This window comes from Camelina sativa, chromosome 17 (genome assembly GCF_000633955.1).
Source record: "Camelina sativa cultivar DH55 chromosome 17, Cs, whole genome shotgun sequence".
Lineage (NCBI taxonomy): Eukaryota > Viridiplantae > Streptophyta > Magnoliopsida > Brassicales > Brassicaceae > Camelina > Camelina sativa.
This window is the reverse complement of record NC_025701.1, coordinates 24,766,970-24,780,770: the sequence shown is the minus strand read 5'-3', so window position 1 is coordinate 24,780,770 and position 13,801 is coordinate 24,766,970. Positions and strand designations below refer to the sequence as shown.

Genomic DNA, 13,801 nt, shown 5'->3' with positions numbered 1-13,801 from the left:
AATCTCAGAACGTTTCTCTCTAATCTATTGTCTTCTTCTTCCTTCTCTCTCCGGTGACGCCATGAACGCCGCCGTGTTTAGTGCTTCTGCTTTATCTCTTCCTATCTCCTTCTCTAAAACTAGATCATCTTATCTCTCTAGAAAGAAGGTAACTTTACTCTTCTTCTCCACTTGGGTTGTGAAATCCAGTGTCAAATTTTGAATTTTTGGGAATTGGGTTTAGTTATATTTGACGGTAGAGTGATTGTTTGATAGAAAAGGTTTGATCTTTAATTGGTTAAGTGATTGTTTTTGGTTACAGGGAGTGAAAGGAGAATTCAGGGTTTATGCTGTGTTTGGTGATGAGAGTGGATTAGTTGAGAAGAAGAGTCAGTGGAGACCTTTGTTTGATGTGGAGGATCCTAGATCAAAAGCTCCTCCTTATTATAAAGGCAAGTTCTTGGATGTAAACCAAGCTATTGAAGTTGCTAGATTCGATATTCAATACTTGGATTGGCGTGCTCGTCAAGATCTTCTTACCATTATGATTCTTCATGACAAGGTTTGTTTCTTCCTTGAACTTCTTCTGCATTGACCTCTTTTGAGCTTACATATGTCTATCTACTTGGTAAAGTTGCGTTCTTTAGCTTATGATAAGAATAGAGCTATGAAATAGCTGTAGTTTGCTACATTTAGTCCTAGGCTAGATATAGTTGGCGTTTAGCTAAAAGTAGCTCATTATTGGTTTGTGTTTAGTGTTGGTTGGGTTTTGATGCTATGTTTGTGTCAGGTGGTAGATGTACTTAACCCCCTTGCTCGTGAGTACAAGTCCATCGGTACTGTGAAGAAAGAACTAGCTGGATTGCAGGAAGAACTATCAAAAGCACACCAACAGGTTCTTAAGAATTCTATTCTCTGGAAATGATTAGCTTTTTAGTGAGGGTTCATTTTCAGGCTTATTTCTAACTCTCTGTCAAAACAAAACAGGTTCATATATCTGAAGCAAGGGTTTCAACTGCTTTAGAAAAGTTAGCTCACATGGAAGAACTGGTAAATGATCGGTTGTTACCTGGCAGAGTTGTAACGGATTTAGATAAACCCTCCTCTTCAACCTCTACTTCTACTATCGAGTTAGACAGGGAAAAGACAAACACTGGTGCGAAGAGCTTGAATGTTTCTGGTCCGGTTCCGCCTTATAGTCCAAACTTGAAGAATTTTTGGTATCCCGTTGCTTTCACTGCAGATCTCAAGCATGACACAATGGTATAATACCAGTTCTTGCCTGATTTCTCCATCTCCCTTTACTTATAAGTTTCTGAGAAATGCTATTGTTTATGTCTCAAGGTGCCAATTGAATGTTTTGAGCAACCATGGGTTCTCTTTAGAGGTGAAGATGGGAAACCAGGATGTGTACGAAATACGTGTGCGCATAGAGCGTGTCCACTTGATCTTGGCACAGTGAACGAGGGGCGTATTCAATGTCCTTACCATGGTTAGTTACTCATTCTCTACAAATGTTGACAACAAAGTGAAAAACCACATCTAGTATCTTATTATATGTGACCTTGTAGGATGGGAATACTCAACCGATGGAGAATGTAAGAAGATGCCATCTACAAAGCTACTGAAGGTGAAGATCAAGTCGTTGCCTTGTCTTGAACAAGAAGGTATGATATGGATCTGGCCTGGCAGTGATCCACCTTCACCTACACTTCCTTCTTTACAACCTCCATCAGGGTTTGTAATCCATGCTGAGGTAATTCTTACATTTTAAGCGTCTCTCCAATCCAATGAACTCATATCTATGCGTCATTTTCTCATTTGTTATCTGATAAACTCTCAGCTTGTAATGGAACTTCCGGTTGAACACGGGTTGCTTCTAGATAATCTATTGGATCTTGCACATGCCCCATTCACTCACACATCCACTTTTGCTAAAGGCTGGAGTGTCCCAAGGTTTGTTTTAACTCTTATTACTCTGTTCAGCATTAGGATGAATCTAAGTGTTCTCGTTTTAAGTTTTTTGTTTTTGCTCCTGCAGTTTAGTGAAGTTCTTAACGCCTTCCTCGGGTCTTCAAGGGTACTGGGATCCATATCCAATCGATATGGAATTTAAACCGCCTTGTATTGTGCTATCGACAATTGGGATCTCCAAACCAGGGAAACTAGAAGGAAAAAGCACAAAGCAGTGTGCAACACATCTTCATCAACTCCATGTCTGTTTACCTTCTTCCAAAAACAAGACAAGACTTCTATACCGAATGTCACTAGACTTTGCTCCTATATTGAAGAATCTTCCATTCATGGAACATCTCTGGAGACATTTCGCTGAACAGGTAAAGTACATCACAAGTGAATTTGATTATCGAGATACCATCATTGCAGTCCTGTTTCTTAAAGTTCCCATTTCTATGTTTCCAGGTCTTAAACGAAGATCTACGGCTGGTTCTAGGACAGCAAGAACGTATGTTGAATGGTGCAAACATATGGAACTTACCCGTTGCTTATGACAAGCTAGGAGTTCGGTATAGACTATGGAGGAACGCGGTAGATCGTGGCGACATAAAACTACCGTTCTCTGACTAACTGTTACTGAAGAAACAAAATCTAACGTTTCAGCAAACGTTGGAATTTTTTAGCAACTTCACATTTACCAGCAAACCTCTCAAGAAAAGTTCAGGTTGTTATCTGGTTCGTTCTCGCCGCAGAGAAAGCTTGACCAATTACCCGGGGTCTGTGGATTCATCTAGAAGAAGTTGATGAAACAAACAACTTTTGGTTAGATAAGAAAAGTAAAAAACATGCACTGTAAATCCAAAGGAAATAATATTGTTATTCATTTTTCCCTGTGTACAGCTCACTCTCTATGAGAAATTGAATATCAAGTTTTTCCCATTAACAGTCTCATGCCTTCCAAGAACCATTTACTTAATTCGTAACCATCTAAATTTGTATATACGAAAGACAAAAAGTTACATTACATGTATCATGTATGGTTATGATTTTAAAGAACAAAACACAACTCTCATAGACTTAGTAAATTAAACATGCATGTAAAGTTACTAAGACATCTTGAGAGATAAAAGGTAAGTACAAGTATTTAGAACAGAACAAAGTTACAGGGCAGAGCCACAAAAGGGGCAGAAACGGAAATCAGGCTCCACGACACGATCACAGAAGCGGCACATAGCTAGAGAAGAAACTGGTGGCGGTGAAGACAGTGACTGAGGGAAGAACAGATCGCAGTCTTTACAATGAAGTAGAGGATCTTTGCCAGGCCATCTCCAGACAGGAACGAAGAAGAGTTTCAAGACTTTGTCGTAATCGACCAAATCAGCTTCAGAGCCGCATCTTATGCATGTTCCGGCGCTGGATTTAAGTACCTGTCTCACTTGTTGCCCTAACCCACCAACGAAGAAGAAGAACATTCTTTTTTTATCAGCTCTTAAGGGTTCTCACCAAAATTGTCGGTTTATGATCTCGAATCAAGGTGATAACACGAGTTTTTATTTGCCTTTGTTGTTGTTGTCGTTGTTGTTGTTGTTCTAGTGGTTTCTAGTCGACGCACGATAAATAATATAAAATGGTTTTACCCTTTTTTCAAAATTTAGTAATGGTTTTACTCTTACATTTTCCGAGTTCCGACAATGGTCCAAAATTTTGTTTTTGAAAAATAAGAATTTTCATTTTCTTTTTGTGAAACAGAATTTCATATTATTTTATATTTTAAATATTAACAATAATCTATATATATTATTAAGAAATACTTAGTATTAATTTAAGTTTTTTTCCAAAGTTCACACATACTCTCAAATGATCCAAAATACCATTTATAAATACAGTAAAATCTCTATAAATTAATACTCTATAAATTAATAAACACTATAAATTAATAAATTTTGCTGGTCCCAAGTCGGATCAGTGTAAAAGTTAACAAAATTCGACAAGATAATAAGATAATAACTTTTTTGAAATCCCATGTAAAATATGGTCCCAATAATATTATAAATTAATAATCATATAAATATATATATATATATATATACTGATATAATAATATATATTTCTCTTAAAGCTCATTTCTATAGAACAATTGTAATGTAGTATTTTCAAACTATAATGATATCTCTAAAATATTTTATAACATATCATAAAAATAGTTAAATTTTAAAGTTTTCAATTTTTCAGATATGCATCATTTACAATTTGATAATTTGACAGATTATTAAAATAGGAGAATTGATATTATTATTTATAAATTTGAATTTATGTATGTCATGTGTATAAGTCAATTTGTCTATAGTATTTGTAATTTCTTGTCAATAATTTTTTTTAAATATTACAAGTTCAATTCATAAACCATAAAATTTACAACATCCGAAAGTTTAATCTTATTTTACTAAAATTGTCTTAATTCATAATTTTTAAAAATAAACAATTAAAAATATATCTATAAATTAATAATTATTAATTTACACTATAAAATAATAATTATTAATTTATAGATAAATTAATATCACTATAAATTAATAAAATGTCTTGATCCCAATATTATTAATTTATAAAGGTTTTACTGTATAAAAATTATTATTATTGAGAAATAGCAACATGTACTGAATCTCTCATCATGTTCCATCGTCTTTGATGATTCATCATCTCCGATGCTTTATTGTCTGCGGTGTTCCATCGTCTCTGATGATCCATCATCTCTGGTGCTTTATCGTCTGCAGTGTTCCATCGTCTCTGGTGTTCCATCATCTCTGGTGCTCCATCGTGTGTTTACGACGTTGTTTATCTCTGACTTCCTCTGATGCATAAGATTTAGAATTTGAAGATTTGGAAGATTTTGCAAAATTGAAGAAATTGAAGATCGAAGATGGTATAAGATTCAAAATTGTCACCAATTGCAGAAGTCGTCTCAGACGACCATGTTGCATCGGAACACCACTATGCGATTCTCTTTCGTCATCTCTCTCTCTCTCTCTCTCTCTCTCTCTCTCTCTCTCTCTCTCTCTCTCATATCATTTCAATTTCCTGCTAATTACCGCTGGATTAAATTAATTCTGAACAAATAACACATCTTAGAGATAGGATTATAGGATCTAGACCCCTAACCGGCTTCAACTCAAAGGCCGAGCTAAAGGTCAGAACGATCAAGTGGGTGGTAGAAGCAGGAGGTTTATCCCGCTTAACTAAATTTCTAGTCGTAGACGCACCACCAATCTATAGTGCGATCGTTAGTACTCCTTAGCTGAACACCACATGAGCAGTTTCATCAACTTACCACCTTTGCGTAAAATTTCCAGTCTCTAGCAGAAATATTTACACCTTATAAGAAAGCCAACGGAAGGCAAGACGTGCTTTGCAATTGAAAATAAAAACCGAATGAGCGAGAAAAAATTGGAGTCGGGAGACATGACACACGAGCCCCTCAAAAGATTGATGCTAGCAATTGAAAAAACATTGCAAGTTTCCATCGACGAGTCGGACCCTACGCGCATGCGTAGCGATCTGGAAATGACTTGAAAAAATTAGCAAAGCTGACCTCATTAAACTCCTCAAGGAACACTTATCAACCTTTTTGTGGTCATTCTCGAATATGGTGGGCATCAGTAAAGACGTAAGGAGCTACAGGCTTAACGTTGATCTCACCTTCAAACTAATCCGACTGAAGAGAAAGAAGCTAGGACTGAAATGAGCTCCAGCCGTTAACGACGAGAGAGAATGATTGTTGAAGGCTAAGCAGATCGTCGAAGTCTAGTATCCAGATTGGCTCGCCAAACCGGTAATCTTCAAAAAGAAAAATGGCAAGTAGCGAGTATGCGTAGAGTTCAATGACCTTAATAAAGCTTGTCCTAAGGACATATTTCATTTGTCTCATATTGATAGACTCGTGGAAGCAACTGCGAGGCACAAACTCGTTTCCTTTATGGATTCCTTCCCAGGTTACCACCAAATCGTCATGCATCCGATGACCGAGAAAAGGCAGCCATCATAACCAATTGAGGCACCTACTGTTACAAGGTAATTTCATTCATATTAAAGAACGTAGGAGCGACCTACCAATGAATCATCAATCGTATGTTCACCAATCTTCATGGCACTACCATAGAGGTATATATCGACAATATGCTTGTAAAATCTCTTGTCGATGTTACCCAGCCAAATGTGCATCCCTATATAAGTAAAAAAGAAGTACAAAATGGACAATGGGTCGGGTCAATTAAGTGAAAATAATCCGAAATTAAAGAAACGAATACTTACTAATCGGGCAAGAAAACGGGTTTGGATATAACCACTTGCATGTTTTAAAAGTCGATTTAGAATAAATTTATTATTAATGACATCTAATTAGTTTTACATAAACGGTTGTCAAGGGCTTTAATTTCGGCACAATTACCATTTAATTACAAAGATATCAATCTATAATTGATTTCGAAATCGTAAATCTAATAAATTTATATCATAATTGAAACCTAATAAATTACAATTACTATAGATGGAAGCAAAAAAATATTGAAATTTATATATGTAAACTTATTTAATTTAGCAAAGTAGCAATAAATAATTTTGGAACTATTTAAAAAAAAATTATTGGTTGGATATTCACGTATTTCCTTAACTAAACTATAGTAATAAATTCGGATTACTATAGATATAAGCAAAAAAATCATAATATGTAAACTTATTTAATCTAGCAAGGTAACTAAAAATTATTTTCGAGATTCTTTTTAAAAAAATATTAGTTAGATATAAGATATTTCCATAATTCCTTGGAAAAAATCCACCTAAATGGCTAAATTGATCCACACAAAAAAAACATACCAATTTGAGTCTTTAGCATTTAAATAGATTTCCATAACAAACGTCCATATTTGAATTTGAAAAATAGTTATAGTAGCATATTAGCTTTAGATCTTGATTAAATAGATTTCCATAAGAAACCATTTCAACCAATATAAAATAATAGATATGGATTTTTTTAAAAACTAATTTAATTAATAATTATCTAAATATTTGCAAATCCTAATTTTCAGTGGTCATATATATAAATTTCCTAATATATAGGACTATCGTATCTCAATGATTTTCTTAATTTCACAATTAACATATTATCAAATTTTCGAGATTTTCTTAAAAGATCTAAACTACAAAATTGAATTAAATTCCGAAATAATAATTAATTAAGATATTGAATTTGTTTTGAAAATTTAAACTAGGTTAGCCTATTCTTTTCTCATTAACTCCATCTCTCCCGATAAATATATGAATCATGTGACTAAAAGTCACAGAGACTCATTAGTAAATGATTCTTTATATTTTGTTTTATGATAATTTGTTGTTATATGATTACTTCTAGAAATTTTACATACGTTTTGATGTTTTCTTTTTCCAGGTGAAATTCACTACATAGAATCAATTCACTACATACAACTGCTGGACCTGGTTGCTAAGTTGCATGATATTGAGCTGTAAGTATATTTTGCTTTGATTATATTTAGACATTGTTTGATTTATGTAGACATCACCCATTTAACTTTGATTTTTTTTTATATTGTAAAATCAGATCGAGATTCTGTGTGGAATCATTTAACTTATATTTTTTTAATTATGTAAAATCAGATCAAGATTCTGTGTGAAATTTATTATTTTATCTAAGTTTCTAACTAATCACGAGACACATATTTTTTCACAGAAAAAAGTTAACTTCGTCAAGATAATTATTGTAACACTTCTTTTTTTTTTCTTTGAGTTGTTATTAAGAGGTTTTTATTGTTGGAGTATATAAAAACGTTGACAGCATTATTATAAAAATCGTATAAACATATTTCTTTATTACATGTTTCATACTCTAAAACTTTCTTTTCATACAAATTTTCATCTTAAAAAAAATTCTCTTTAATATGAGCGATTAGATATTCACAGGTGAGAAGAATACGAGACTTCAAAGTATGAAACAAATGAGGATCAAAAAGATAGAAATGAACAGATTATAGCGTCTAATGTTATCTTGAAAAGCAATATTGATATATAGTTGTGAAGATTGTAATCTTTCAAATATATACTTCCCACATCATGTTGAATTATTTCATGCCACATTTAAAATGACTTTTATATTTGAAATTTTAAATTTTCAAAAATACCAAAAACATATTATATGTTTAAATAATTTAAATAAATAACTTAACTTTTAATTTTAATTATTTTTATTATATCACCATTTATTATATTCACCTTTTTATATACTATTTTATCAAAACTCATTAACAAAGATATGATTCACTATAATTGACTGTAATATAGTTATGAAAATGTAACATGTTTCATTTCATTGAAAATCATATATATATATATATATATATATATATATATATATATATATATATCTGTAAATATTCCTCCGCGCTGTAGCGCCGGTCCGATCCTAGTTCACAGTTAAATCTGGTGAATTCTTCGCGATCACCGAACGAGGCATCCAAGCAAATCAGAAATAGATTGCGGTGATACTCGAGCTACATTCTCCCACAAATAAGAAAAAAGTCCAGTGTCTTACGGGATGGGTAGCTGCGTTAAACCGCTTCATCGCCAGATCGACCGATAAGTATTTGCTATTTTATCAACTACTTAAAAGGAACAAGGACTTTAAATGGGATGAGTGATGCAAAACAACCTTCTCCGAGTTGAAAAAGTACCTGACAACACAACCAGTGTTAGCAAAGCCAGAGCAAGGGGAAACCTTATCTTTATACATCACCGTCTCATCGGCAGTTGTCAGCAGCGTGCTCGTGCAAGAGGACAAGGGAGTGCATAAACCAGTATTTTACACATGTAAAACACTACTCGATGCTGAGTTAAGTACCTAAAGATTGAGAAGCTGGCCTTCGCCATGGTAACCATAACCCAAAAGTTGCGTCCTTACTTCTAGTCGAACTCTATAGTCGTACTCTCAGACCAGCCGCTACATTCCATCCTTCATAGCCACACTCACTAGGACCGAGTGGTTAAGTGGGCAATTGAGTTTAGCGAATATAACATCGAATATTGAGGACGCACTAGCAAAAAGGCGCATGTACTTGCAGATTTCATAATTGAAGTCCCTGTCGAGCTACTCGGAGAGATAAATATACCAAAGATGTCTAGACGTTGCACGTCTACAGCTCTTCCTCCCAGCGCGGATCAAGAGTAGGTGTGCGCCTAGAATCCCCAAAAGAAGAAGTTATAACATCCGTGAACCGAAATCCTGGTTTGGGGGATTGCATCGGTCGATGCAGGTGGTGCATCGGTCGATGCAGGTTCATGTTTCTGCGTTTTGACTTAAGTTAAACGCTGCGTTTTGGGCAAAGGGAGAAGGAAACTCTTAAGTCGAGCTTTTGTCTCATTCGACGTTTTGTGGCCGTTTTCGAGAAATAGAAAGAGAGAAAGAGTTTTGTGAGTGTTCTTGAGGATTTCTGGAGATTTGAGGCTGTTCCTGTAGAGATCTGTAGCTTGGATCGTTGTAGGAGATTCCTAGAGGTGTTTTCTTGCTAGTTTAAGGTTCAGTTTCGTCTTGGCAAAGGTAAGTGCAGGATCATGGTTTATCTAAGTTAGAGAACTCTCTAATTTTCTTGTTGTGTGTTGTTAGACTTGTTGGATCGTTATTTGGACGTTAGGAAGCTTTCTTGTGGCTTGGGATCGAGTTTTGTGGTTGTAGGAATGAAGATCCGGCGAGAAGCTTCGGAGAAAACACGATGCTCGGCATTGCATCGGTCGATGCATATCTTGGGTCGGTCGATTCAAGTGCGAGGACGGTGCGTAAAACTCTAGGGTTTTCGTGTTATGTCGAGCATGCGTCGGTCGATGCAGTTTGGGTGTCGGTCGATGCATGTGTAACTTGCAGCGGTCGATGCAGCCCTTGTGTCGGTCGATGCATCCCAGTTGGTGTCGGTCGATGCATGTTGGTGTCGGTCGATGCAGAGTCCTGGTTTGTTATTGTTGATTGCTGATTGTTGTTTGATGGTTAGAGATGACTTTATTGCTTGTGTGTATAGCCCAGTAGATGGGAGGATTGCCTTACTGAGTGTTTATAAAATACTCATGCATTGCAATATGTGTTTGTGGTGCAGGTAAAGGCAAAGTGTGATCGTGGAATCAAGGCAATGAAGAGGAGGATGTTCTAGGGACTCGATTGGATGTTGTCTGGCATTGCTAGGTTGCTAGAGTTGGATCATTAGAAACATTGCTAGGTTGCTGGTTTCATGTTTCCTGATGATTGGTTATTGGATTATTGTTATATTTGATTATTGGTTATTATATTATTAGATTATTATTGGATATTGGTATTGTTATTCCGCTATTGGTTGTGATTGTGGTTAGGTGGCTAGTGGGTATGGGACCACTAGTTGTAGTTTATTTATTATATTATATTTATTATTTCTTAAAAAAAAAAAAAACGGGCCGGGCCATTTCAGTTTGGTATCAAAGCCCTTACGGTTCTAGGTTTGGGTTCACTAGGTTTCTCTTGTGATGTTTAGGATTGCAAGTCTTGATTGATTATGTGAGTTAGTCAATTGTGTGTGGCATGGAGTCCTAAAACATCATTTTCGAGCCGACTGTGTGATTCCACGGTGAGTTTATGTTTCTGTGTGATAATAGTAATTGTTTGCTTAGTCTTCTATTCATGGTAGTGCAGATGGCTAGAGATGGTACTGTTGCTGGTTGTGGTCATGGACGTGGACGTGGTCATGGACGCGGACATGGTCGTGGACACGGACGTGGTCGTGGTAGGGGCAGAGTCCCAGAGGTTAGTGAGACCGAGGACCAGAGTGTGACAGTTGAGGGTGTTGGCGAGTCGCAGGATGTTCCGGGGGATTCTGTGAGTGTGGCCGGAGGGGGCGGTGTTGATGCTCCAGTGTCCGGTGGTGCTAGGGTCCCGGGTGTGGGAGTCCCAGCGGGTGGAGTCCCTGGTGCAGACTTTACGGCTATGCTAGCACAGTTGTTGGAGCGGTTACCACCAGTGGTACCGGCTCAAGCTCAGGTAGTACCACTAGTGGTGGCGGAGGAGCGGCAGCCAGTGGCTGCATATGCAGGAGCTCATGGACATTGTCCATGCTCAAGGAGATGAAGGGTCTTTTCACTGAGAGGTTTTCGGGTGGTACAGACCCTACTGTTGCGGATGCATGGAGGACGAGTGTGGAACATAACTTCTATACTCTGAGATGTCCTGAGGAGTTTTGGGTGGACATAGGGGTCCATCATTTGAGTGGTATTGCGGAGGTGTGGTGGAGATCAGTGGCTGCTAGGAGAGTGCAGAGGGAGATGACTTAGGCTGACTTCATCTTAGAGTTCAACCGCAAGTATTTTCCTAGAGAGGCATTGGATCGGTTGGAGGTGCAGTTCCTCCAATTGTCTCAGGGGACACGGTCAGTGCGGGAGCTGGACGTGGAGTTCAGTCGACTTCTTTGTTATGGGGGTCGGGCTATGGATCCTGAGGAGGCCCAGATCAGGAGGTTTATGAGGGCTCTTCGTGATGACTTGAGGGTCCATTGTAGAGGACGTAGTTATGCTACGCGTGCAGAGCTGGTTGAGACTGCAGCAGAGATTGAGCAGGATATCCGAGCACAGTCAGTGGCGGATAGTCCAGCGGTTCAGTCTAGTAAGGCTCAACATCATGGGGGTTCTAGCAGGGGCGGCAAGCCTATGCAGGGAACCAAGAGGAGGTGGGAGGCTACGCAGACTCAGAGTGGTGTGGGTTGCTTCAAGTGTGGGAGCAAGGATCACAAGTTTGCTAGCTGTCTCAAGAGGAGTGCTCCGACAGCAGGACCTCGAGTATGCTATCATTGCAGGGAGCCAGGGCACATCAGGCCCTTGTGTCCCAAGTTGCAGCCGGCAGCAGTGGCAACGTTGCAGCAGGTGCAGCCTGTGGCACGGATTGAGCAGCCGCCACGGGTTTACATGACAGGAGAGACTGGTGGAACCAGTGCCGGGGTGATCACATGTATAATTTTTGGTACTTAAGCTTTGTGAATTTTTAGTAGGTTCAGATTTTATGTTTCTTGTGATAAAGTGTTAGGTTCTCAACACATGAGGTTTGTGTAGGGACCTTGTTGGTGGGCGGGTTTATGTCCCATTTTATGTTTGATTCTGGAGCTTCTCATAGCTTCATTACTCTGGAGTGTGCAGAGAGTGCAGGAATCAGAGGGGATCCCGGGGAGCGTGCAGAAGTTGTCAGAGTTGTAGGAGGCAAGTTACTAAGAGTTGTTGGATGAGTTAGAGGAGTTGATATTCAGATCGTAGGAGACTCATGACTAGCAGATTTGCTTATCAGTCCAGTGGAGTTGTATGATGTTATTCTCGGGATGGATTGGTTGCATCGGCATATGGTGCATTTGGATTGCCATCATGGTGGAGTGGAGTTTGAGCGACCAGGAGGGAAGTTGGTTTTTCAGGGTATTAGACCGACTTCGGGGAGTCTCGTGATCTCGGCCATTCAGGCTGGGAAGATAATTGAGAAGGGCCGTGAGGCTTATTTGGTTACTATATCTATGCCAGAGTCAGTGGGGAAGTCTACGGTTAGCAGGATTCCGGTAGTGGAGGAGTTTGAGGATGTCTTTCAGTCATTGCATGGATTATCACCATCTTGGTCGGATCCTTTTATTATTGAACTGGAACCGGGGATAACGCCGTTATCCAAGACTCCTTACAGAATGGCTCCAGCAGAGATGGCAGAGCTGAAGAAGCAGCTAGAGGATTGTTGAGTAAGGGATTCATCCGTCCTAGTGTATCACCGTGGAGAGCGCCGGTGTTGTTTGTCAAGAAGAAGGATGGGAGTTTCCGGTTGTGCATTGATTATCGGGGTTTGAACCGGGTCACTGTGAAGAACAAGTACCCTCTTCCTAGGATCGATGAGTTGTTGGATCAGTTGAGGGGTGCTACTTGGTTCTCCAAGGTATATCCAGCATCGAGTTATCATCAGATACCGATAGATGAGGCAGATGTGAGGAAGACGGCTTTCAGGATGAGGTATGGGCATTATGAGTTTGTGGTGATGCCTTTCGGGTTGACTAACGCGCCAGCAGCGTTTATGAGATTGATGAACAGCGTGTTTCAGGAGTTTCTGGACGTGTCTGTCATCATTTTCATCGACGATATCCTGGTTTATTCTAAGAGTCTTGAGGAGCATGCAGTGCATTTGAGGGCTGTTTTGGAGAAGCTGCGGGGGTAGAAGTTGTTTGCCAAGTTAAGCAAGTGCAGTTTTTGGCAGCGTGAGATGAGTTTTCTGGGTCACATTGTTTCTACAGAGGGGGTTTCTGTAGATCCAAGGAAGATTCAGGCTATCAGAGATTGGCCTAGACCGCAGAATGCCACAGAGATCAGGAGTTTCCTTGGTTTGGCAGGTTACTACAGGAGGTTTGTGCAGGGTTTTGCAAGTAGAGCACGCCCTATGACTAAGTTGACAAGGAAGGATGTTCCTTTTGTGTGGACACAGGAGGGGTTTGAGAGCCTTAAGGAGATGTTGACTACTACGCCAGTGTTGGCTTTGCCTTAGCAGGGGGAACCCTATGTGGTTTATACAGATGCATCTAGAGTTTGTTTGGGGTGTGTGCTGATGCAGCATGGGAAGGTGATTGCCTATGCTTCGCGGCAGTTGCGGAAGCATGAGGGCAACTATCCTACTCATGATTTGGAGATGACTGTTGTAGTTTTTGTCCTGAAGATTTGGAGATCTTATCTTTATGGTGCAAATGTACAGGTGTTTACAGATCATAAGAGCCTGAAGTATATATTCACTCAGCCTGAGCTGAATTTGAGACAGAGGCGGTGGATGGAGCTTGTGGCGGATTAT

The 13,801-nt window shown here is 38.6% G+C and overlaps 2 protein-coding genes across 2 annotated transcripts; one reads left to right on the top strand and one right to left on the bottom strand.

Moving 5' to 3' along the window:
• On the top strand, positions 1-2,874 carry LOC104757952 (chlorophyllide a oxygenase, chloroplastic-like). Its single transcript, XM_010480746.2, has 9 exons — positions 1-148; positions 302-541; positions 770-874; positions 967-1,242; positions 1,324-1,471; positions 1,551-1,735; positions 1,823-1,935; positions 2,021-2,315; positions 2,401-2,874. The coding sequence occupies exons 1-9, from the start codon at positions 62-64 to the stop codon at positions 2,563-2,565; spliced, it is 1,614 nt and encodes a 537-aa protein (XP_010479048.1). The 5' UTR covers positions 1-61; the 3' UTR covers positions 2,566-2,874.
• LOC104757951 lies at positions 2,927-3,499 on the bottom strand. The gene has a single exon (XM_010480745.2). The coding sequence runs from the start codon at positions 3,405-3,407 to the stop codon at positions 3,096-3,098; it is 312 nt and encodes a 103-aa protein (XP_010479047.1). The 5' UTR covers positions 3,408-3,499; the 3' UTR covers positions 2,927-3,095.

What these genes read in the sequence shown, in the direction of transcription:
- LOC104757952 (XM_010480746.2), top strand. Translation starts at nt 62, where the DNA reads ATGAACGCCGCCGTGTTTAGTGCTTCTGCTTTATCTCTTCCTATCTCC. An exon ending in TATTCAATGTCCTTACCATG is followed by an intron (nt 1,472 to 1,550) that starts GTTAGTTACTCA and finishes GTGACCTTGTAG; the next exon opens with GATGGGAATACTCAACCGAT. An exon ending in GGAGACATTTCGCTGAACAG is followed by an intron (nt 2,316 to 2,400) that starts GTAAAGTACATC and finishes CTATGTTTCCAG; the next exon opens with GTCTTAAACGAAGATCTACG.
- LOC104757951 (XM_010480745.2), bottom strand. Translation starts at nt 3,407, where the DNA reads ATGTTCTTCTTCTTCGTTGGTGGGTTAGGGCAACAAGTGAGACAGGTA.